The sequence below is a fragment of the Teleopsis dalmanni genome, chromosome X (genome assembly GCF_002237135.1).
Source record: "Teleopsis dalmanni isolate 2A chromosome X, ASM223713v2, whole genome shotgun sequence".
Taxonomy (NCBI): Eukaryota; Metazoa; Arthropoda; class Insecta; order Diptera; family Diopsidae; genus Teleopsis; species Teleopsis dalmanni.
In genome coordinates this window covers 56,856,041-56,881,713 of record NC_051848.1, presented here as the reverse complement: position 1 = coordinate 56,881,713, position 25,673 = coordinate 56,856,041, and the positions used below count along the sequence as shown (strand labels likewise).

The 25,673-nt window shown below is 27.3% G+C and overlaps 2 protein-coding genes across 2 annotated transcripts; both read right to left on the bottom strand.

The window, feature by feature from the left end:
• Positions 1 to 3,618: 3,618 nt before the first annotated feature.
• On the bottom strand, positions 3,619 to 8,160 carry LOC119688455 (proline-rich protein 4). The gene is made up of 2 exons (XM_038103133.1): positions 8,149 to 8,160; positions 3,619 to 4,692 (listed from the first exon to the last, which is right to left on the bottom strand). Exons 1-2 carry the CDS (start codon positions 8,158 to 8,160, stop codon positions 3,619 to 3,621), a joined length of 1,086 nt encoding a protein of 361 aa, XP_037959061.1.
• A 6,012-nt stretch (positions 8,161 to 14,172) lies between these two features.
• On the bottom strand, positions 14,173 to 21,732 carry LOC119688454 (proline-rich protein 4-like). The gene is made up of 3 exons (XM_038103131.1): positions 21,712 to 21,732; positions 20,348 to 21,418; positions 14,173 to 14,265 (listed from the first exon to the last, which is right to left on the bottom strand). The coding sequence occupies exons 1-3, from the start codon at positions 21,730 to 21,732 to the stop codon at positions 14,173 to 14,175; spliced, it is 1,185 nt and encodes a 394-aa protein (XP_037959059.1).
• Positions 21,733 to 25,673: the final 3,941 nt, after the last annotated feature.

Genomic DNA, 25,673 nt, shown 5'->3' with positions numbered 1-25,673 from the left:
TATTTTGTGAATGAGTGTTCTACAAAATAGCACACTGATATACACTGATTGACAGAACACAGAATATATATATATAATGTACTCGATTTTATCATGAACACCTGCAACTCAATAGAGCGGTAGGAGTTTTTAAGTGAAGATGTGATCTGGTATATGTGATGAGATCTGTGATCTCTAGCCACACTGACGATAAGAATCTGTTAAATCGGAAATAGTAAATTTAATAGCCTCTAAATGGTTATTTCAGTGCAACCAATTGTTAATAAAACTGAACCTAATAATGTTGTAATTTAAATTTGGGCGGGTGATCAATGATTTTCTTGATATTTTTGTTTACATTTAATTATTATTTTAAATTTTATTTGAATGGCAAACACCACTTTGAAAATATTAAAAATACATTTAACATATTTATTACGTACAATATAACTTAGTATAATTTTGATGTATATAATATATATAATATATAACGTCACGTCAGTGGGAGTGATTCTACCTCTTCAATATTTTCAATATGTTGTGTAAAATCCCGGGTCTCTTTCTCGAAGTCACGTTTTCAAAAAGAATACGGGACCAAAAACAAACAAAGGATGTCGTTAGAAGTTCTATACAGTTGTTACGTTTAAGTAGGAATCGGGTCATCTAAAAAAAAAGCAAGCTAAATACAAAATAACTATTTAGATATTTTAGTGAGACTTAGTCTTAAGATTAAGCTTAAAATAATTAAAAAACAAAAACTTAAGAAGGACACAATGTCTGCTTTTAAGAGTTTTGCTTAAATTGATAAAATTAGTATTTTAAATAGTTTCTATAAAAAATAAAAATTTTTGAGTAACTGAAAAGCTCTCCGAGTTATAAAAAATATATAAATATTTTTAAATTTAAATTTGTTTTAAGTAAATTTTAAATTTATTTATTTTTGAATTGATCGCATTGTTCTACTATTAATTTTTTTAGGTTTTTTAAAATTATTATTACTTGTATATCAATAAATATATCAATATATATCAATAAGTAATATATATCATATAATATATCAATTAAAACATTATAAATAAATTTTTAAGTATTTATTATTTCGTATATATGTTATTTAATTGTTAAATACAACATATGAGTCATTGTTTTAGAAATGGAACAGATTTTAACAAAAATTTAATCACCTCGTTTTTTTTAAATATACTTTTTTAAATATAATTTTGTTTTTTTACGGGCTAATTGGTCAATTGTTGAATAATAAACTTTTTAAAAAATTTTTATTTGTTTTAAACACATTTTATTTTAACCCATATTTCGACTATAATCTATAGTCACCGTCAGGATACTATAAAATTTTAATATAATGTAACAATATTTTATTATATATCAGAAAGAAAAAATTATAAAATACATTAACACTAAAACATGAATTATAATATATATATATATATATAAAAGAATTATACAAAATTATGAAAATAGATATAAAAATGGCATATAGAGGAAAGATATATTCCGGAAAACATCTTCAGTTTTTGTACACCTGAGCACAAAGTTATATGTCAGTTTTATAGCTAAGTGTGGTGTCACTAGGAGTTTGGAGGATGTATAGCATTTCCAAGAAAAAGCGTTTTTGTTGATTATTTTCTTGGTGTAGCGCCTTTACATTATCAAGGTCGGGCTCATGTTTTGATATAATATGTTATATATATATATATAGTTATATGTATATATAATATAATTTTCAAATAGACTGAAATATATATTTAAATCAATATGAACAAACAATAAAAAATAACAGCAATTAGTGTGCAGTTACATATATGAAACTTTTAATATATATATATATATTATTTAAAATTATCACCATATACTTGTATTTAACATATAAGAAAAAAACAATAATATACAATTTTGTTAATATATTATATTGAAAGTAAAAATTGAAATTGAAATACTGATTATTAACATTAAATCAAGACAAACTATTTAATGAATAATATTAATACTTAAATAAAAATAATTTTAATTGCTTCAACTTAATTTAAATGTTCAACCAATTCTCTTAAAAATATAGTTATCCTAAAATCTCTCTTATTAGAGAAGAACATAAAAAAATTAGGGTTGATAGAATAATGACCACTATATTTTTTTTTTTGTTTCATTTAATAATATGTCTTTATTTAATCGCTTTAAATTAAAGCCTAACAAGAAGTTTCAGAATCTTAAAGACTAATTACATTACATTAAAAATTATTTTATATAAACATACTATAATAAAATATATAATGATTTGTAAATTATTTTAAGGGACCTCTGAATAAGTAGCCAGGGCTTATTTTACAGATTTCACGGTGTATAAGTTGAATTAATCAGGGTGATCTTTAGGAAAGCAGGATGGAGGGTCTCTTATTACGTTTTAATCTAGAACCATTATACTGCTTTGGAACCTATATCGCATTGTGATCGAGACATATACATACTATACTCATCACATACATTACAAATGTAACTTCATTACTTTTTAAAGTGCAATTCTCAGTGTTAAATAGATATTATTAGATAGATATTATTTAAAATATTATTACTCTTTCTGTATGAAATGTCTTCTGCACTATATTGTATGTATGTATGTATTGCTCGTAATTTTAATGACTGATTAATTTTAAAATGTATTGTAAGTGTTATTTTTTTTTTCCAAAATTTGTTTATAGAAAGCCCCAATCGGATAGTTATTCTAGCACACAATTTGTATCTAATTTTTATATGGTCCAATTACGTATAGCTCAGGTTTAGTATGTTCCTTTTAAAAAACGAGATTGTGAAATGTTTCTGTTAAAATATCTCAAAAGCACCGTAGAAAAACTGCAACAGTTTTAATAGCTAAAATTGCATGTTGTGAACTCGAAAATTGCAACAGAAATAGTTAAAATTTAAATTCAGGTTTCGCATTATGTTTTCGTTTTTATTTTTCGAATTTTTGTATTGAATATTTACAGTACACGTTTTGAAGTATATTTGGCAATATTACAAAAAATTAAACAAAATTGCGCAAAGCTATTATTAATATTAAAACTTAGACGTATAAAAAGCAATCAATACATTTTACATATGCTAAGGATTGGAGTAATACATTTTTAAATTTAATATAAGATTCGTTTTAAAATTAATTACATACTTATAGTTTATACATATATATATATATAATTATTTCGAAGTCTTGTACGCATTAATCGACTTAAGAACTAACATTAGAAATATAAAAATTATTTGATCACATGTTTGGACGCTGCAAGGAGACATACGACGAGGAGGAGGAGAAGCTCCTTTGCATCTTTTCACTTAAGCTAGTGTTATATTTTTACTAAAAGTACACTTAAATATAAAAACTAAAACATATATAATCACTGTAAAAAATTATGGCTTAAGCTAATAAAAAAAAACATACAAATTTCAACGACTTAAATCAAAATTATCATAGTAAGAGACCTAGTAATTCAGTTATTTGTCAGGAATTTTTTAAACAATACATTCAAATGTGTTCACATTGTTCCGCCAGTCAATTTCAGTCCACCTTTAATGCTGTAAGAGAACAAAAACAAAAACTCGGTAATAGGCATTCTTACTTTTTAAAACTATTTAGAAGTTTACCCCGAAATCATGATGATCGTATTCGTGATGATCGAAACTGTGTAAGTCACCGTGAGATTCATGATGTTCCTCAATGTGTTTGTGTACAAAGACTGGTTCTTTGTAGCTGATGTGTTTTTCATGATACTCAGGAACATGTTTTTCAATGTGGACGGGTACATGTTTTTCAACTGGTACTTTAACTGGGTATGGTACATGTTTCTCAATTTTTACTGGTATTTCCTTGATAACTGGATATGGTGCAGGTACATGTACTTTAACTTCATAAGGTACTGGTTTCTCGACATGTACTGGTACTGGACGATCATAAGGTACATGTACGGCAACAGGTACTTTCTTGATAACATGTACTGGTACAGGTTTTTCAACATGATAAGGTACTGGTTTCTCTACATGATATGGTACTGGTTTCTCAACTGGTACTTTGACTGGATAGTGTACAATCTTTTCAACTGGATATGGTTTTTCTACTGGTACATGCACTTTCACTGGTACATGTACTTTCTTTTCGACTGGATATGGTGCGGGAACATGTACTTTGACTGGAACATGTACTTTCTTCTCAACTGGATAAGGTTCTGGTACATAAACTTTTACTGGTACTGGACGATCATAAGGTACATGTACTGGATAGGGTATTTTCTTTTCAACTGGGTATGGTGCTGGAATTTCATGTGGTACTTTCACAATTTCCTTAACCTCATATGGTATAGTTTTGACAACTGGATATGGTTTTGGCACCTTTACTTTGATTGGTACATGAACATGTTTTTCAACTGGTACATGAACATGCTTTTCAATTGGTACTGGTATCGGTACCTTCTTGATAATAGTTAGGGTTTTCTCTTCATGTGATGGATAGTGGTGGTAATCCTCGTAGTGGTGTAATCCACGTTTGGTTTTAGTAGTATCGTTTTCATCGGCTTTGGTATCTTTCGCTTCAGCTGCTTTATCTGCTGGTTCGGCTGATTTCTTCTCAGCACCTGCAGATTCCTTTTCAGCTTCGGCTTGAGTGTAGTTGATGGCTAAAAGTAGAACAAGCGCCAAAGGCAATGCTTTTCGCTGCGAATAAAAAAATCAAAGAACAGTTTTTAGTGAGATTGTTTAAATTTTTTTTATTTTCTTCTATAAAATTATTTTTATGTAGTATTTTAATAAATTTACATCAATTAATGTATCTTATTTGATTTAATTATATCATATTTCTTTTTATTTTGCGTTATTTTCTAAATTATTTTAAGTAAGTTAATTTGTATTGTTTTATATTTACTACTAATTTTTTTTCAAATTAATGAATATTGTTTTGTTTTATTTATTTTATATATATTTATTTAATGTTTTTTATTTTTGCGTAAATACATTTTATTTTACTTTGTATTTTACTATGTATTATATTGTTTATATTATTTTAGTTGTTTAATAATAGACACAAGTCCTCTCCAGCTGAATAGTTGGAGGAATTTTGCTTTATAAGAGTGCATTCTAACTTTTATAACTTTTATAACTGTTTCTATCCTTATTTTATTTTATTATAGCGTATTTTATTTATTTCATATAACTTTATTTAACTCCATTTTAATTTATTATACCTAATCTGTTATAATTTTTTTAAAATCACTTAATTTTGTTTTATATGAATTGTTTTGATTTCAACATTTTCAAAATATTTCTTTTTTTGTGTGTCAGTTTATTTATTTTATATTAGTTTAAACCTAATTTGTTATTAAATATTATTTTGTATCATATTTATTTTGATTTTTTTATTTCATTTTATTTTGATTTACTTTATTTCATTTCAATTTACCACATTTAAATTTTTTTTATAATAATTTATATATATTATTTTATTAGTTTTTAATAATATAATGTTGTTGTAATTTATTTTTTTAAATAATATCATCTTATTTTATTTTGTTTTTGTCTTATTTAATATAATTTTGTTTATATTTCATTTTATCTTGTTTTACTTTATTTTATTTTAATTTACCACATTTAAATTTTTTTGTCATAATTTATACATATTATTTTATTAGTTTTTAATAATTTAATGTTACTGCAATTTATTTTTTTAAATAATTTCATATTATGTTATTTTATATGTGTCTTATTTAATTTAATTTAATTTTATTTTATTTTATTTTATATTAGCAATATATTGTTCGTACAATTCAGATTCCTTAGACTTATTAAGTTTTCAATTGGTTATTTACAAACTAAGAAAGTGGTTTACGGTGGAATTGTTAAACTTATTATTTTAATTATATTATTTTATAATTTATGATTTTTATGTGTAATATAATATAAATACATACAGTTTTTTTGATTAATTAAAAAAAAAGGAATAAAAAAACAAAAAATTAATATTAAATAATTAAATTTTTTATTTGTATTGATATTTATTAAAATGAAATATAATACTAGAATTGAACATTTTTAAATTTAGTTATTATTATTAAAAATTGCGTACTAGTTATGTTTTTTATGAAAAATTATTCCATAATTTTGTTTGTATGTATTTATCTACAAGTTTTTATTTTTTATATATTTTTTTTTACCTTAGGTTTTTAAATTATTATTGTATATAATACATTATGTAGTGTTATATATAACACATCATAAATTTTATTATTTTAATCATATATTTTGGAAACATATTAATAGAAATTTGAATCATTTTTAAAATATTATGCAGATTTTTATTTTTTAGTTATATTTTGACAAAACTTATTTCAAATCAAATATATTGTTAATAAACTATATATGGAATTAAAAAATGATTAAATCAATTTCAAGAAAAATTATATTCATTTTTTGTTTTTCTAACTAAACTAAATATAAAATCAATTTATTTTATTATTATTTTTATTATTATTTTGCTATTATATTTTTTTATATTATTTTAAAATTATTTGTTTTTAAAGTTACACTTTTTTGATGTTAATCGTGAAGTTAATTGTATATTTCATTTTGATTTCTATTTTGTGAAATTTATTTAATTTATATTTTAATATTTTCTTAATCAATTACATTTTAATATAAATTTAATAAAAAAAAGGTTCAGCATTTTTTTTTTTTTTAATTATTGAATGTAGATATAAGTAGATTTTGCTGTTAAATATATAGCAAAATAGTTTTGAAAATTTAGTTTTGACTAAAATAACATCCATATATATTAAGGCTAATACGATAAAAAAAAATGGATGTTTAATGGTATTTTAAGATTTAAGTTTTCTATTTATTTTGATTTTTGTTTTGTTTTCGGATTGGTTTTATATATTTATTTTTTTAAACATAATTATATCTTTTTTAAAGTTATATAAAAAATATTATATATCTGTTATTCCAATCTTTTTTTTCAAAATTCTTTATCTTTAAATATTTTTTATTTTTATATATTGTAATATTTATGTGCAAGAGTTTTATATTAAATAATTGCTTAGAAATATTTTTGTTTTTTGCCGATTTATGTATATTATTTAATATATATTTATTGCACTTATTTAATATAATATAATATTATATAATATAATTTATGATATAATATTAATATTTTTATATTAAAAAAACTATAATTTATTATTTATATTTTATAACAGTTCATATTTTATTAAAATATTGGAAAAATATTTTAATAAAATATAAATTGTTTGTAAATATACATAATTGATTACAGTTTTTTTATTTCTATTTATATTGAACAATTAGCTCGCTAATAATTTATGTAATAATATTATTTTTGGTCACAAATACAAGAATATAATAATAATATGATAATTATATTATTAATAATATTTTTATTTGATATTTTTAATTATCATATATAAATAAATTATATTTATATAAATTACATATAATTTATTTACATATATTTTTCTTATATGATTTAAACAAATTATTATATAAAATAGATTTTTTATTTTTTTGACATATTCCTTTCATATTAATTTTATTTTATATATGTTTTTATTTATGCATTGTTTTATAATAACAAACAATGACAATTTTTTTTATTTTTAATATATAAGTTTACTTAACATCTTGTATTAATTTTATTTTTATTATTTATTTTTTTTAATAATAGTATAATAATAATATTATTAATAATATTTTATAATATATTTTTTTTAATATATTATAATAAAATATTATTAATAATATTTTTATTTGATGTTTTTAATGATTATATATAAAAAAATTATATTTATATAAATTTTATATAAATTATTTATGTATATGTTTTTTATTTTTTTACATATTAATTTTATTTTATATATGTTTTTATTTATATATTTTTTTTTTTATAATAACAAACAACGATAAGATTTTTATTTTTAATATGTGAGTTTATTTAACATCTTGTATTATTAATTTTATTTTTATTTTAAATTTTGTTATATGAATTTTCACTTTTAAAACGATTTTTTATTTATTATTTTGAACTTAGTTAATGATTTGATTTATATCAACTTTAAGTATATTTTAAAAAATTTTCAAGCAATCAGGCTGCTTTGTACCTACCAGCAGCTTCATTCTGACTATAATTTTCACTGGTTATCCTTTTTCACTACACTACAAGGAGACGTTCCTTTGCAAACACTTGTCGGTGAATGAGTCGTTAACACTGAACAAAAAACGATCGAAGCAACTAACTTTAGTTGGCTGCCGACTTAGAATCAAGTTGTTTATATAGACGCGGTTAGAAGCGCGTATCTCAGTTCAGTTGAGTTGAGTTCAGTTCAACTTCGTTGTGTTTGGCTGAACAGTGAGCGATTTAATGATAGAAACTAAAGCGAATACCCGCACTTTTATAGGTAATTCGCTGTTCGTATTTAAGATGCCGAAATCGAAAGAAACACTAACTAAAATTACTTCAACAACTTCAATGACTGCAACATGAAAAGTCTGCAAGAAGCATGTTACGGCAACAACAGCAGCATTAGTAATAGCACTGGCAACTGCGGTCATGGTTGGTGTTAATAATGATTTTGATGGTCAAAACTTAGCAATTGTGGTCTGCAATCTGGCAATAGAACCGAGTGATCCAAGACTCATGAACGATTGCTTAACTCCATGCCAATTTGCACAGAATTTTTGTTTTCCAAATACTCGTATGTTTCGCAACTTTGTTAATTTAATTAATTTTGTTTAAAACTTTTAATTTTTAATTTGTGATATTAATTAGTTATATAAATAATTTTAAAGCATATAATTAATTGTTTGTTTATAATTAATTTCCAAATTTAAATCATGTTTAACGGAAGGCATCACTTGCTGTGCATAATGACTTTTATATGCTGTATACTCGTTTTATTAATTTTTCTTTTTTTTAACTACGAGTTGTAAGCGCAGCTTCTGCTTCTTCAACCGTCTGTCCATCCACTTAGCTGGAAAAATAACTACTGTAGCATATGCCACAATGTTAAATGTTAAATCAAAACTTAACAAAATTAATTTTTTTAATATATTGCATTAATAAAACTACTATGCGAAGAGTATGAATGAAATTAACAATGATCAGGTCGTTATTAACATATAGATGCGAAGTATGGGTCTTTAAAGCAAATAAACCGATGCAATTGTTTTAATTCAAACTAAAAGTCCACAGTGTGAATAATACGTCTGTAAAGTGGTATATACTGCAAAAAAGTGTCATACGACACGTGGCACAAAACACCACTGACGAACAAACAACAAAGAAAACATTGAAGTCGTACCACAAAAACGAAGGAAAAGAGAACGGAGGCGGAAACCATGGAAATAGGATACAGAACATGATATCCAGATATCAGGAAGAAAATAAGCTAACGCTTTGTAAAGAAAGCAATGGGTCACTGAAACTTAGTGTCATAATAAAAATAATAAAATAATTAACATAAATACCATTTGCTCTAGTATTCAGTGACATTACAGTTTTTGTGTACAATGGACATATATCTAGTATTCTAGTATTGCTCTAGTATTCAGTGACATTCAGTTTTTGTGTACAATGGACATATATCACAATTAAAAATATAAGTTTATTTCAATATAATAAACGAGAGAGAGTTTAAGTTCCATTATTTCCATTAGATGACCATTATGTGCCTTTATTAATAATGAAAAAAATGAATGACAATGCAAACCTCAATAGTACGGTTAGAGTCAGTCTGTAAAATATTGTACTGCAGGGCATTGGGGTACTGAACCTTGTAAAACACACTAAACATTTTAGCGGTCCTTATAAAACATAGTAAGAGTTATGGTTTAAGAAACAGTACTCTGCTGCACACTAAGATAAGCCAATAAGTTAACTAAAATATGTAAGGTGAAATTAAAATTTTTTTTAGATAAATTAATCCATAAAGTGTAACTGTTTGGTAATGAAATCGTTAGATAAATGCGTCAAAATGATATATGTCTTAATAGATTTATAAAATCAAAATATTATCACAATTTATAATTTATTAAACTAATTATTTATAATGAAAAATTCTGTTAAACTACGTATACTCATCTCGATGGTTCTAATTTATCTATGGGGGTTTTTGGCAAGAAATGTTTTATTAAATCGGTGAATAATTGTATGATTTTATTGTATCAGTCGATACAATACAAAAAAAAACGGGTACCACCTAAAATAATACCTTCTGTATCCGATTATCAAAATTTTAGTACTGGAGATTGAATATAATATCCTTGAGGCATAGGAATTCTATCATTCTTTTACGTATTTCTTACTTCTGCAGCAGATGATTCTATTTTGATATCTCATAAATAGGTTTTTCTATATATAATGCGGTCAAACTGATTTATGGGAAAAAATTCTAGGTTTTTATTAATTGTTTTTATCATATTCTATAACTGACATGGAAAAGTGCAGACAACATAAAAGTCATAGAAGAAAATTTTTCTACTAGTAGACTTTTTGTAAAAGTCTGTTCTAAAACGCTTATGACTGTTCATTAAACAATTGTTATCCATATTGGTTGACACACACAGCTATAATATACAAAATGTAAATATCAATGTTCATCGACAAGCGCTAAGTAATGACACAAACAGTGTACAATTTCAAAAATTTTTTATTTTGATAGTATGTTATATAAAAATTTGATATTGTATTTGCTGTTGAAGTTATTTTTTTGTTTTTTTTTTTGATAACATTACATGCACACCGTAATTCTAGAGCATTGTTCATTAAATCAATAAAATTCTTATTGTGAAGTAGCATTTGCATTATCTTCAAGTATCCTCTATGCAGTAGCAAAAGAGTAAGTAGAAACCATCAAAAGCTACAACGTGAGACTTGACGTAACTAAAACCACCTCTTAAGAATAAATGAAGAAGATTTCCACAGCAATGTGGAAACTTCATTTCAGCAACCACGGAGAGACTTACAATCAAGAAGCTTAATACTTAGTAGGCTAGGCTTATTTAAGGCCGAGAGCATGGGCGTAGCGTAGAAAGATTGAGAGTTGGTGGAAGGAGCAGGGTTATTGCGCGAATGCGGGGATTAACTAGTGGTAGACTAGTTAGACTAGGCATCCCACGACTCTAAAGTGGGATGATGGGGTATCCGAATTGCGGTCATCAAAGTTAAGCATGAGATATTCGGCAAATTTGAAGCGCATGGCTTGGATGAGGTCTGCAGAGAGGGTGCTGTGGGTAGTGATGTAGGTGGGGGGTGGGGTAGAGAGAGTAGGAAGTGCAGCTAGGTGAGGTGCCATCGGGCGAGTGTGAGAAGTTACTCAAGTGACTTTAGCTGAGTCGTAAACAACGGTGACGAGGATGTGTTTACCGTCAGGCTTGTGCTTGTAGTTTGTGCAGGTATGTTGGAACTTGCGGTCGAAAAAATGTTTTCTTTACATCTGGTCGGAAGTCATTGCAGACCAAGGTACCTATCTTCTATAGCTTATATCAAGTCAAATGACAAATTAACCGATCATATGCGCAGAATGATTAATGTTGGTTTGTTTTCAACTTTATATTAAAAAATATAAGTCAATTTAAAGATCTTAAGTTGTGATTTTAAAGTCGGACTATTTATACTTCACATTTGTAAAGATGTTTGGGAGGTTTTAATAAATAACAATGCATTTTGTTTATTAAAGTAAAAAAATTGACAATTATATAAAGATTGTAAATAAAGACAGGTAGAAAAGCACAAATGCCTAGAATATCTTTAATGGTATAAAAAAAATATTTCATAATAAGTGGTTGAATATTGAGTATGAGTAAGAGTTTATTATACAGATATGCTTTTATAATACAACGATTCTAGCAAAGAGTATATAAAATAGATAGATAGATTAATTAGATTATTTGAGACAATAACTATTAAGTTGTCTGTCTAAGACTATATATCACAGGATCATTTCTGTAGTCAGTCTTCTTTTACTTTAAATGCAAAGTTGAATATGGATTTAATATATTAAATTGAGTGGCTTCCATTTATAATATTCATAGTGGAATACTAAACTTTCAAATATTTAATGTGCTATGATAACATCCGACAAAATGTATGGGTCGTCCGAAATGATATTTAGGTAATTGTTGTTAATTTTTTCACTAAATATTTTTACTATTTCTGATATCGCAATACATTTTTTAACAATTTGATGCAATGCAACCGTTAAAATGAAATATTCGGAAGACATGCCAATCCATTCATCTTTTATCGCGGTCACAGCACATTTTAAATTATCTGTGCACTTGAAAGAAACATAAAAAATTTGAATGCAGTACATTCCGATTTGCATTAAAAACAATTCAGTTTCCAATAAAATTCATTATGCTATATGTGGATGGTTAATATGCAGAAGATTTTGGTTTGTTACAATAGGTATAACTCAGCTTTAGTTAAATTTTGAAAGACATCTAAATAATTTATTTATTTTTTTTTTGCATATAGAAAGAATTAAACAAGTAGTCAATATTTTTGTGAACTTGAATTTAAATGCTTATATTATATTAATATAGAATTATCTAATATTGAAATACAAATAAACACCAATAAATTATATATTTATTATTATTGGAGTAATCTTCTTTTAAGTTGCCAGGGTCAAACGGTTTTATTTCATTTATTTCAGATGAATTAAAATTTTTAAAAGCGATTTCAGCTTCAGTGAAAGGTCATACAAGGGCAATTAGACGATTGAGAAAAAACTAGATAATGCATGATAAACTATTAGTAGACCTAACAAAACATGTAGAAATATTTACTAGATTGTGTTTGTAAGAGCAAAAATAATTCAAAATTAAAAACTTAAATTACTTATTTTATTATTGCAGTTAAAACAGTTAAAAATTATGTTTTTTTTGTAGTTTGTGCGCTATCGTGGATGTAATATCTGTGAAAACATATTTTGTTTTTGGAAATTACACTAGTTTACAAATAATTAAAAATGTTTTTTTATATATTTTTAATCCGGCTGTGGGTCCCTTCTTGTTAATTAATTAAACATTTAATATTTTTTATTATACTATATATTTGGACACTCCTTGAGAGTCACCATCTGGATTACGATACGTAATTTTCTTTGTTCCATCGTCTATGGTATATTGTACGCTCAAGGAGAGTCAAAATATAGAGTAAAATAAGAAATATTAAACATTAAATTATTTAACAAGAAGGGTCCTACAGCCAGTTTAAAAATATATAAAAAACCATTTTGATAAACAGATCGAAAAATAAATCTAAAAAGTAATTAGAAATGTTTTCTGAAGAAGAGATCTATATTTTCTGTAGTAAAATTTTTCGCATAACTGGAAAACTATAATCATTTTTTTTGTGTGTCATTTTTCTTTTATTTGTGAAAAACTGTTGTTCTGATTTTTCTCAAAACATCACTCTGGATATAGTACCCCCATTACTTACATTATTTGTTGAATTTACTTATAGATTGTATATCAAATTGAAATTGAGACTCGTACAAATATTTTAATAAAAATGTACATATAATTTTCAATGTGATGGCACTCCCTAAGAAATAAAAAAAAAAATTTTAAAAAAGAACTATGTTAATAGAAACGTTTTGAATGCCTAAACATAAAAATCGAATAAAAATTTTAAAAGTTATATGCCATTTTCTAAATTTGCTCAAAGTAGTAGTTTTTTTAGCAAGCCAACCTAATATAAAAAAATTATTCTTTCGAAATTATTTCATAAAAAAAAAGTAACAACAAAAATTATTTTTATATTATTTTAATTAATTGAATTTTTGGCTGACCATACAGCTGTTTCAACTATTACCAAATACCCATCAAAAGTGGCCTTTGGAAATAATTCTTGTATTTAATTATTTGTAGCTAATTTTTTGAGACTGCAAATATCAGAAATCAAACTCGTGCCCTGCCAAATTTGAAGCTCAGAGTCAGCGCTTCTTAACTAACTGACCCAAAGCCGTACTTGACTTTAATGTTCGAACATATTTTTGGAGTTTTGTTAATTTGCTGTGGAAGTTTTCTTAATAAATCTACTTGCTGTATTCATATTTAAATGAAATCCTAAACCAACTGTAGAATAGTTGAATTAATTGTTTATATTTTTATTTTTAATTATTAAATTTCAATTTGTTTTAGCTCACTACTATTTGAAACTTCTCTATTAAATACCACAATTTCTGCAAAAGTAGTCACTTCTGTCATATTGACCTTAAAATGCAAATTTAACAGAAAATTATTTTATTAAATTTAGAGTTAATACCATATATAGAACATTATAGACCTACATTACTATAGAAATGTAGGTCTAGTCTTTCGAAATTTTTGGCTGTGAACCAGTGTTATTGTTACAGAAGTCTGAATGAAGTTGATTACATTGTCACATATTATTATTGGGATTGGTATATCTAATTTTGTATCAAAATAATTTTGCATTTTGAATATTTTTTTTTTAGTTTAACTATATATTTTTCTTATCGTTTAAATTGTACATAAATAATTTATATGATAAAAGGAATGTTTTCATTTGTTTATAAACAAAATATTCCTCTTAATTAAATTTTACTATAAAGATTAAATTTTAATTTTATAAATAAATAAAAATAGTTTTCATTTTATACGTAGTAGTTTCATTGAGTTTTTTCTTCGTATAAAAATTATCTTTATTATTTAGTAAATACATATGATGATTAGTTTATTATACGTATATATATAATATAAATCTGTACTTTTGTCTCAAAAAGAAAACTATGTTTCATGTGACTGAATCTTGTCATTATCTAGAAGGAAATGAAATTCGTTAGTCACATTCCTTACGACTACCTGACCTTGTTCTGGTATAGTAGGAAAATACTAGAGTGGAAGTTATTGGCCTCTTTGATAATAAGCAATATCACTATGGTATGATAGACATTTTGATCTGATTTCGAAAGTCTAAATGTTTTCTATTTGTTTATTTGTTTAGTATATTTTATTTTTGTTTTATTTCATTCTAATACATAATTTTATGCATTTAATTGACAACAATAATCATTTTCTATCAACAACAATGACGAATTATAACGACCTTAAAAGTATATATACCATTTGTTTTCCATCTTAGTTGATACATTGCCTCAATTTAATGTAATCTGCCGCTTGTAGTGGGAATAATAATCAGGCTATTAACCTGTATTCTTTGGAAAAAGTTCTCAGTCTGGCAAAAGTTCTCATCTTACTAATGATTAATAGGTCAAGGTAAACTTTTGAATTCAAGGACATCTTCCGCTATAGCGCGTAGGGAATGAAATATATGCTCCCGTTGCATAAACGGATAATTGAAATGAAAAGGATGAATATTCAAGGGGTTCGAGAGTTGAGCGAGGAAGACTTCGCTGATCTGCTGAAAATATATGCTTCTCGCACAATTAAGCCTCCTCCATGGTTTGGGTGCAAGAAGGTAGTGATTCGAATCAACATATTAACCAGTCAACGAAAGTACATACAGCACACATAAAGTGTGTCTTCCGTCAATTTCGAATTGATCAATTAAATTGCATATTAATTGATATGGGGCTCAGGGAGTATTATACTACATATTACAATGCTTCACGCCGCACCGAAACCAATCAGTGTCTGATCGTTGTTAGATGTGGATTCGAGAAGACTGAGTTTCCGGATCGTTAAATGGTCAGACGAAAAAAACGTTATTATTGCCATCTATTTTAACATTATGAATGGGACATTTCTCAAATCTCATGTAGAAGTTATCTATGATTAGGTCGTTATTTACTTCTGTAGGCACATATATGCAAATTTAAACTTATTTCTTTAAATCGCTTTGAAGGACGATTATAAATAAACGACTTGTAACAGAAGGCACACTTTTCACAAGCAATGTTTTTCAGATTATACTATACTCATACGTAAAAAAACAAATAAGAAAGTCTTACAAAAATTTTGAAATGGATGATGTATTCTCGATAATAATCGGAAGCTTATAAGTTTATAGTATAACTATATTAACCAACTATACAAAATAAAAAAGTATACTTGGATTGGTTATACCCCACGTATGATCTTTGTGGTCTTTATCATGTAGCTCTGACTTCAGGCCCGCAATGTACAACTATGAGTAGTAGGGCGTAAAAAATTGAACCGAAAAACTTTTGTAAATATTTCATTCTAATCAAAGATTATTATTTATATTAATTAATTCAAATTTTACCTAATAAATATTTATTTACGAAATCATTTTAAGAATAATTTTATTACAATAATTTTATTTATTTATCATTAATTTTTTTTTCGATTTTAGGTAAGTTAATATCATCTTCGGTTTCAATGTTAAATAAAGCGATAAATGTAAGTTATAAATTTTAAAATTAATATATGTGTGATCTATGAATCTTAACTTTTGTAAAATTTAACTTTAGTAAAACTTTAGTAAAAGTTTTGTAAAAAATTTTGAAGCACTTTATAATCCAAAAACAATTCACTTAAATTTCATCGATTTCATATAGGTATAACAAAGATTAGACATCATTATTGTAAGCGCATTCTTCAGAAAATAATAATACGAGATGTTTTTAACCACCGATTATAATACTTTCAACCTCAAGAGTCAATTCGTTGCTCTCCTGAATTTTTATTCCTTAGCAATCAATTGTTTATTATCGTCACTCTCACTCTCACTTTTAGATAGACATTGCCTATTAGGGAACTAATATAACTCAGGCCTGGAACAATATACTATAAAAATGATTCGGTAGCCTTTGTTTCAAAAAAATATTTATCTGAGAATATCTTTATATAACTTGTTTGAGGATAGAAAATTAATAATGTGAACATAATGCTTATCGGATAAAATCGGAACTGAATCTTTCGATATCCAAATAAGGAATTGTGTTCAATATAATTCTTAACAAATATATAGGATGACTTAACTTTATACGTTGACTTTATTCAACGAAGTAACATAGTCTTCATGAATGAAAAGTAATAATTTATTTCAAACTGTCTCTAGCATTTGAATGCACTTTTTAAAGAGCAATTTCTTTGGTTTAAAAATAGGCTTCAATTTGGACAATTACTTCTTTATTGGAATCTTAAATCATTTTTTTTTTTTAGAGCATGCTATTTAGGTTTGCAAACATGAGTAGTCGCTGGGATCCATATATTGTCAGTTCGATTGATGTGGATGCAATTCAAAGAGTATTAGAGTACTTCATTGCAGCAATAATGCTATTATATTTGCTATGGATTGTCTTTCTTATTCAAGGTTCACAATTTTTATCATTGGTTGCTTTAACTGCTGGCTGACTATTTAGTTGACTAATGTTTTGACTACTAAAGCGTAGTTTGGTGAATGTAGATTTTAGTCATAGTAATGTGAAAAATGCAAAAAATCCTATTAGTTATGCTTCGACAGTTTTAACCAGTCAGAGTTGGTTCCCAAAAATCATCTGCTTGAATGAATGTTCTATAGAATAAGAACTCAAGAAATTGCATAGTGATGGCGTGGTAATCAAAAAGTAATATTTTATATTAAATTACCAGTCGAGCATAATATACTAGATTCTGTTTATATGCCTTCTGTGGTAGTAAGATCCCTGCTTCTTAACGGCTTTGATGTATGGCTAAATACTTTGGACATAAGGTGAAACAACAATTCCTTAAAAACAGATGTTTGCAAAGTATTTCTCAAATATGTTGACTCAAGACTACTCTGAATTTAGAGTTACTAATGTGTAGAATATTATTACTTAAGTAAATTAACAGTTGGTTTGGTTGGATCTGTGGTTGGATCTATATAGGACCTATGATGTTAGGTCTTCTTCATAGTCATAATTTGTGGTGCTTTAAATATCCCATATATAAAAACTGAAGAATATTATATATTTTATGTTTTAGTACTTCTGATATAATTGACAACCTAAAATCGATTTGATACTTAACGAATTCTATATCTATGTTAGTAAGTTTTACCTGACATTATTTAAATCTTATTATTAATACTTCTTCTAAAAGGTTTATACGCCTTTAAATCGATACAGTTCAAAGGCAGTTACTGTTTGATTTTGTTGAAGACTGTTTAAGATATAGCGTTTATCTCTATTTTTTTAATGTGTATTTGCAATTCCCCGTAACAAAATATGTATGAATCATTTGTACTATGGCACTTATTGTTTCCATTCTGATATCTACTAGTTTTCCCTACAGTAAAATGTTACTGTCAAAATGGTGGAATGACTGGTAGTGATACTGTGGATATTTTTAGACTCACTTAAGTTGAGTATGGTATTTTACATTTTTGCATAGTTTAGCAGTATCAAGGCAGTAGACAAATTAATTGCAAACTAATATCTGATCTCTGGTCTCTAGTATTTCAAATGGGTAAAGGATATGTAAGTCGATTCCAGTGAAAAAAACTTTTCACCGCGTTACCTTCTCTGATCTGATTGTGATCTGACTGTTTACTTATATTACGTGGAAGAAATATTATGTCAATTAAAATCTTTATTATTAAAATTATTAAATTTAGTTCAGTAGTCTGATTTATTTGGAACTCTACATAACAATATTTATGATTATTGTTGTTATATAAAATCCCCAAAACGTTTATTATATCGCTAGAATGTCAGTCAGTATCTGTAGGACAGAGTTTTAAGCTGATTATATTTATTTTGAAATGAAGCTTCCACTTTCTGTGCCGTGCAATATTTATGGCATAAGTAGCTCTTTTGAAATCAGTACAATTACTTATATTTTTTACTGAAGATCAGTTGCGTGTTTGTTCCAATTAAAAAAATATTTTTTCATAAATGCTATTTCCAAACCCATTTTAAAGAAATAAAAAAAATGTACTTAAATTTTCGAATTTTTTGTGTTTTTTATTTTATTCATTTATATTTTTCGTCATAAAAATTAATTAAAAAAATTTGCGCTAAAATTTCATATTATAACATTTCAATCAAAAAATAAATTCGCTTATATACAATAAAAAATAAAATTAAGTCAATTTCAATTATTGCTAAAAAGTCTTGTACGCTTACGTTATCCCTACGAGCTAAATTTACTAGAACTATTAACGATCACATGCTGGACGCTACACGGAGACTAACGACGAGGAGGAGGAGAAGTTCCTGTGCGCCACTTTTTACCTTATTTTGTGTTATATTTGAACTTAAAGTACGCTTAAATATATGCCTTAAACTTCCTTAAAACTGAGCATAATCACTGTGTAAAAAATTATGGCTTAAGCTAATTTCGATTAAAAAAATATAAAAAGTTATTTAAATTAAAAATATCTTTAACGATAATGAGGCCATGCAAATAAATTGTGTCAATTTCAAAGAATTCCAATTTCGTTATCACTTCCGTTTCATATATGGAGAATACTCAAATAATTATAATCAAGAGATCGATCCTTAGTGCTGAAAATAAGGAGAAAAATATTTTATTTTATTATTCAAAATTTAAAAAAAATAATTACTTTTAATACGTAATATGTATGTATAATGCAATTAACAATATATACATATGTATATAAACCCACGAGTGGCTACAGATAGAGCTACGAAGACAAGGAAAAGTAAAAGTGCTTATATGACACTGACTTCTATTAGCAACAAATGAATAATAAGAATATATATATATATATATATATATAATATATATATATATATATATATAAATATTATATTGTATATACAAATATACATATATATATTATTTATATTATATAATATATATATATATATAATATAATATATTGAAAGTAAATGATCAAGTATATATCTTTAGGTCAAGAAACGAACATTGTTCGTGTGGGTGAATGGGCTTCACTTTTCAAATTAAACAAGATATATATAAGGTGTCATAATTTAGTCGAAACAATCTTTTTTTTTTTTAAAATCATACTTATAACTTTAAAGCTTTACTTATAACTGTAATGTTCGCATATAAAGTATTGTATAGCTTAAAGCTTAATATGCTATTAAAAAGACAATAGCTCGGAAATAATGGCTTAAAAGTAAGGCTTACGAAAATTGTATTATATATTATTGTTAATTTTAAAAAGCACCCATTTAATTTCCGTAAACACACAATAATCAGTATATAATATTGTACGAAATGTCCCGTAAATATACAATAATATATAATGATAATGTTAATATAATTGTTTATAAATGTGCACACAATATCTATTATTATCTACTATTAGTTATTAGTCTACTATTGAGACTTAAATATCATTATTAGTTTTATGCAATTGTAATAATTTTTAAAATTGTCAATTTATTTTACTTACTTCGTAGCCGTGATGTTCGTAATGTTGTTCATGGTGTTCTTCATGATGTATGGGCACATGGTGGTGTTCTTCTATTTCCTTATGTACAAATTCTGGCTCTTTGTATGAGATGTGTTTCTCGTGATATTCGGGTACATGTTTTTCAATGTGCACGGGTACATGCTTAGCAACGGGTACTTTAACTGGGTATGGTACATGTTTCTCAATTTTTACTGGTATTTCCTTGATAACTGGATATGGTGCAGGTACATGTACTTTAACTTCATAAGGTACTGGCTTCTCGACATGTACTGGTACTGGACGTTCGTAGGGTACCTTTACAGGTACAGGCACTTTTTTGATAACTGGTACTGGTACAGGTTTTTCAACATGATAAGGTACTGGTTTGTCTACATGATATGGTACTGGTTTCTCAACTGGTACTTTGACTGGATAGTGTACAATCTTTTCAACTGGATATGGTTTTTCTACTGGTACATGTACTTTTACTGGTACATGTACTTTCTTTTCGACTGGATATGGTGCTGGAACATGTACTTTGACTGGAACATGTACTTTCTTCTCAACTGGATAAGGTTGAGGAACATAAACTTTTACTGGTACTGGACGATCATAAGGTACATGTACTGGATAGGGTATTTTCTTTTCAACTGGATATGGTGCTGGAACTTCATGTGGTACTTTCACAATTTCCTTAACCTCATATGGTATATGTTTAACAACTGGATATGGTTTTGGCACCTTTACTTTGATTGGTACATGAACATGTTTTTCAACTGGTACGTGAACATGCTTCTCAATTGGTACAGGCACTGGAATTTTCTTGATAACAGTTAAAGTTTTTTCCTCATGTATGGGTAAATGGTGATGATGGTGGTAGTCCTCGTAGTGGTGTAAACCACGTTTCGTTTTTGTAGTTTCGGTATCATCGGCTTTTTTGTCTTCAGCTGCTGCTGTTTCTACAGCAGGCTCTACTGACTTTGACTCAGCACCTGTAGGCTCTTTTTCGGCTTCGGCTTGAGTGTGTGTGATGGCTAGAAGTAGCACAAGTGCTAGGGGCAATGTTGTTCTCTAAACGTGTGTAAATATATTAAGAAAAGGATTTAATTAATTTCTTAATTATGAAATATTATTTTTTTTTTGTATGTTAATTATGTTATTCCATACAAATTGTTTTATTTTATTTTCAATATTTTTACAGTTATGGGTAGGTAAACACTTTGAGTTTGCAACACTTCGTTAAATTTGTTTGCAATTATTTTGGTTTTTGTTTAATTTTTTTTACAGTTTTTATTGCTTTACACTATTTAAGCTGTTTTTAAGCTGTTTTATGGTAAAATACTCAACAGTTTTGTGTGAGATACTGTATCTGATTGTTCATGCATGTTGCTTTACATGATTTGTAATAACAGTAATGTTCAGTAAAATATCTTGCAGTCACTGTTGTTGTGTGCTGGCAAGTTATGTTTTATTATATTTGTTTATTTTTGAAATTGGATTTTTTAATTAACACAAATTGTTTTCTTCACTTTTGTTTTTCATTTATTTAACACTCTTAATACGTACCACGAACTTCATTTTTCTGATTTTCTAAAAATTCCTTTATGCGAAAGGAATGTATAAGCGACTTTTTTAATCCTTTTTATGCCGATGTCAAGAAAATAAGCTTTAAATAAAAAAATATATATTAGTATATGGAAAATCTGTGCTAGTCACTCAGCCTTTGTTGTAGACAACAAAAGTGAGTTTTCTGAAATTTATTTACTTCACCGCACGAGCAACAATGTAACGCGGGTAGGCCTTTGCGGCTACGGTGTGAATGGCTCAACGGTAAACGGTTTAATGATAGAAGTGGAAGCATTTGCCGCACTTTTATATTTCGGATCGTTGCCAATCGCACCAAAGATGCAGAAGTATGAACGTATTAGACATACGAGCAAGCAAACAATAATAAGAAAAATAAATTAAAGAAATATACATATGAGTGTATATATTTCTTTCTTGAGACGCGATATACTTACTTCACTGTTGTTGCTGCTGCACAGAAAGCAGAAAGGTTGTAGTCGCAACGCAACGCAACGCAAAGCAACGCAACAGTTGCAACGACAATGACAGCAGCAGAGCTGCCGCAACAGTGAGCGCAACAACAACAACAACAACAACAACAACAACAATAATAATAACAACAATAACAACAATAACATTTATGATGGTCATAAGCAATTTTTTTATTATTTTTTTTCAAATATAATTTTCTATATATATTATTTTGTATTGACTATGCACATTACGGGTCATAATTATGTTAGGTGTTGTAAGAAATGCGCTGATCTATGCCGCCGGATCGGAATTTTGGGTTTGAGTTTAAAAGCGCGTAGCGCAGTCAAATAATTTCAATGCAATTCGGACTGACCGTGGTCTGCTTTAATTACGTGCACAAACAACAACGTTGGCAGCTACGTACCACGGTTTTTCAAAGATTTTAACGTTGACGCACTGCAGATACGTAAACTGCAAAAGACATTTCAAAATTGCGAATAGTATGCCAAACTCGTCAATAGAGTGTTTGTTCAGTTAATTTAGGAATTTGCATGTCACTGTGCCTTACATAGCTCATTACTGAGTTGCCGATTTGGACATTCGTACATGTGCGGAACACTTATGGTAATTTATGTATCACGTTTAAATGGGACTACCGATGAAAAAAATGGGACTACCGATGAAAAAAATTTTTTTGCCATTTTTTTTTTGACGTATAAAAAGCAATACCCATAAGTTTAATGACCATTGAAATATAATAGAGGAGTTAAATTAAAGAGTAAGTAGATAGTTTTAGATGTCTACTTGTAGTTTTAAAACAAATAAATGGTAAGATTAAAGTTTATAGATCCTAGATTGCCAGATCCTAGATCGAAGTTCGTCTTTTGTTCTAACCACTAATTTGAACAGAAAATATTTAGTCTTTTGTGACAGAATACCTTTTGCAGATCGTACCAGACGCAATATCAGACGCAAAATTAAACACCAGCTTAGGACATCCTGATATCAATGCATAAAAGTCATTCAAAATAGCAAATAGCATTGACAAATTGGTTCTACTTGTAACAGTAGTTCGTCTTTTGTGCTAACAACTAATTTGAAGAGAAAATACTTAGTCTTTTGTGAAGGAATAGCTCTTTCAAAAATTTTTTCAATATCAGACGCAAAAGTAAACACCAGCTTAGGACATCCTGATATCAATGTATAAAAGTCATTCAAAATAGCATTAAGTGACAAATTGGTTCTCCTCAGATAGATCCAACTTGTTCAAATAGTAACACAGGACATAGAGTGACTTTCTCGATGATTTAGTTCTTTAGCTTAGCGGTTAACTGAAGTATCGCATAAGTATCGACTTCTTTCACTTATAATATACAAAATTTTTTATCTGTAACTAAATTATTGACAACTTGTTCTAAGATTTAAGGCCACAGAATTATAAGGCCGGCTGCTGACTCTATTCTTCTAGGATTTACCATGGATTCATTACAATAAGGTCTAATATAATAGCGCATTCGTCAATGTTGTACCTAACGTTTGCTTCCCAATTGCTGAAGCGTTTCACAGTAGTCTACTTATAATATCGAGTATTTTTAAAATGTTTCAAAATAAAATTAATTTTTTGTTATTACATACTAAAAAACACCTACAGTTCAAAAGACAAGTCAATATAACTTTACAGGTCAATATAACATATTATTAAGTAGTAAACATATTTAAACGCTCCGTCTCCAGAGAGACTTATATCCGTCGGGACTGCTTTCGCATTATTTCAGGGAAGGTCCCTTTTATGATGGCATTTTAAGTCATGCTCTTTTCATTTCCGATCTGTATCTACATTTCCATTTTTGTATCGAATTATTGGTGTCTACAATACTTATTAGCATAATTTCTGTTTCTCCTTTTTAAATGTAATTTTTTTACTTTGAAAAATGGAATGACATAAAACTCAATCATTCACCAGTTCTCTGGTTTTGCTATCATATTTTTCATTTTATTTTCGGGACTTATTGGTCCCATCCGAACTGTTATCTCTTCTTTAAATATAAGCCAACTATTACAGTAAAAGAAGATATGCTTTGTTTCATCATAATTTTCATTGCCATAAATGCAGTCGGAGAGATCCGCCTCTCCCATGCGATACAGGTACTTACAAAAGTATCTATGTCCGGTCAGCATATGGGTATAATTTGTCTATCGATTTCGGTTTGAGCCAGATGATTATATTACGTTTCAAGTCTAGCTGTCCGTCTTCTTTACATGCTATTGTTTCATCTTTCATGTCACATAGTAATGGTCTGCTCCTGATTTTCACTTGCCATTCGTTAAGTACACGCTGGGACGCCTTTCAATAGACCGCTATTATTTTTTTTTTTTGCGTGTTTCAGTTTCAGTCTAGTGTGTAAGCCCACTCTTCGCTACTACAGAAAAAAATGGTTTATTGTTACCTTAAGCAATTTTCAGTTTTCCGCAACGGGTCCTTCTGTGTTTAGCCATTAATTTGTGCAAGAAGGAAGTGGCCTTCTCTACTTTCTCTTTTATATGGTTTGAACTTTCCGTGAATTAGAACTAAAAAATCTGTTGCAAGTCCGAAGAGCTCATTCATTTGCCAATTCATTTAATATACTTGCCATTGGTATCATATATAAAGTCAAAACTATTCCTCCACTAAGAAACCTAGTTTTGATATAACTAACAATTTTGATATTAAATGTATGACTGCTTGAATATCTACTAGTTTATTTTACATCAACTTGGATAAGATTCATTGGACAATATGAATTCGTGCTTTTTTAAAAGCATAAAAGAATTTTTCAAATTTTTTGTATTCCGACTGTTAATTGTTTGTAGTCCTCTAATAAATCCTCATTGAATAACTTAATTTCCAATAAAGCAAATAACAAAGAAATACCTGTCTAAATTTTCCTACCAAAATAGTTTCAAATTATTATTGAAATGCAGTAATGCGAAAAGTCTATAAATTTTTAAAGCTTTCTGATATTTTTACGATGATTACCCAATACGAGTTGAGGCCTTGTTTTGATATTTTTTTGATTGTTGGCAGTTTGTTGCCATTCAAATGGTGTTGACGACTAAGCTGGTACAAGCCCATGTGAATTCAAAAACTGCTTACTAATAAAGGAACATTGAATAAAGTTTGTGGTTTAAATGACATTATACTTTACATAATGTTAGAGAAATAATACTGGACCTATATCAGAATCTTTGTTATTACATTAAATATGATATCACCTCGTCAGAATATGCTAACAATATTGATATTCAT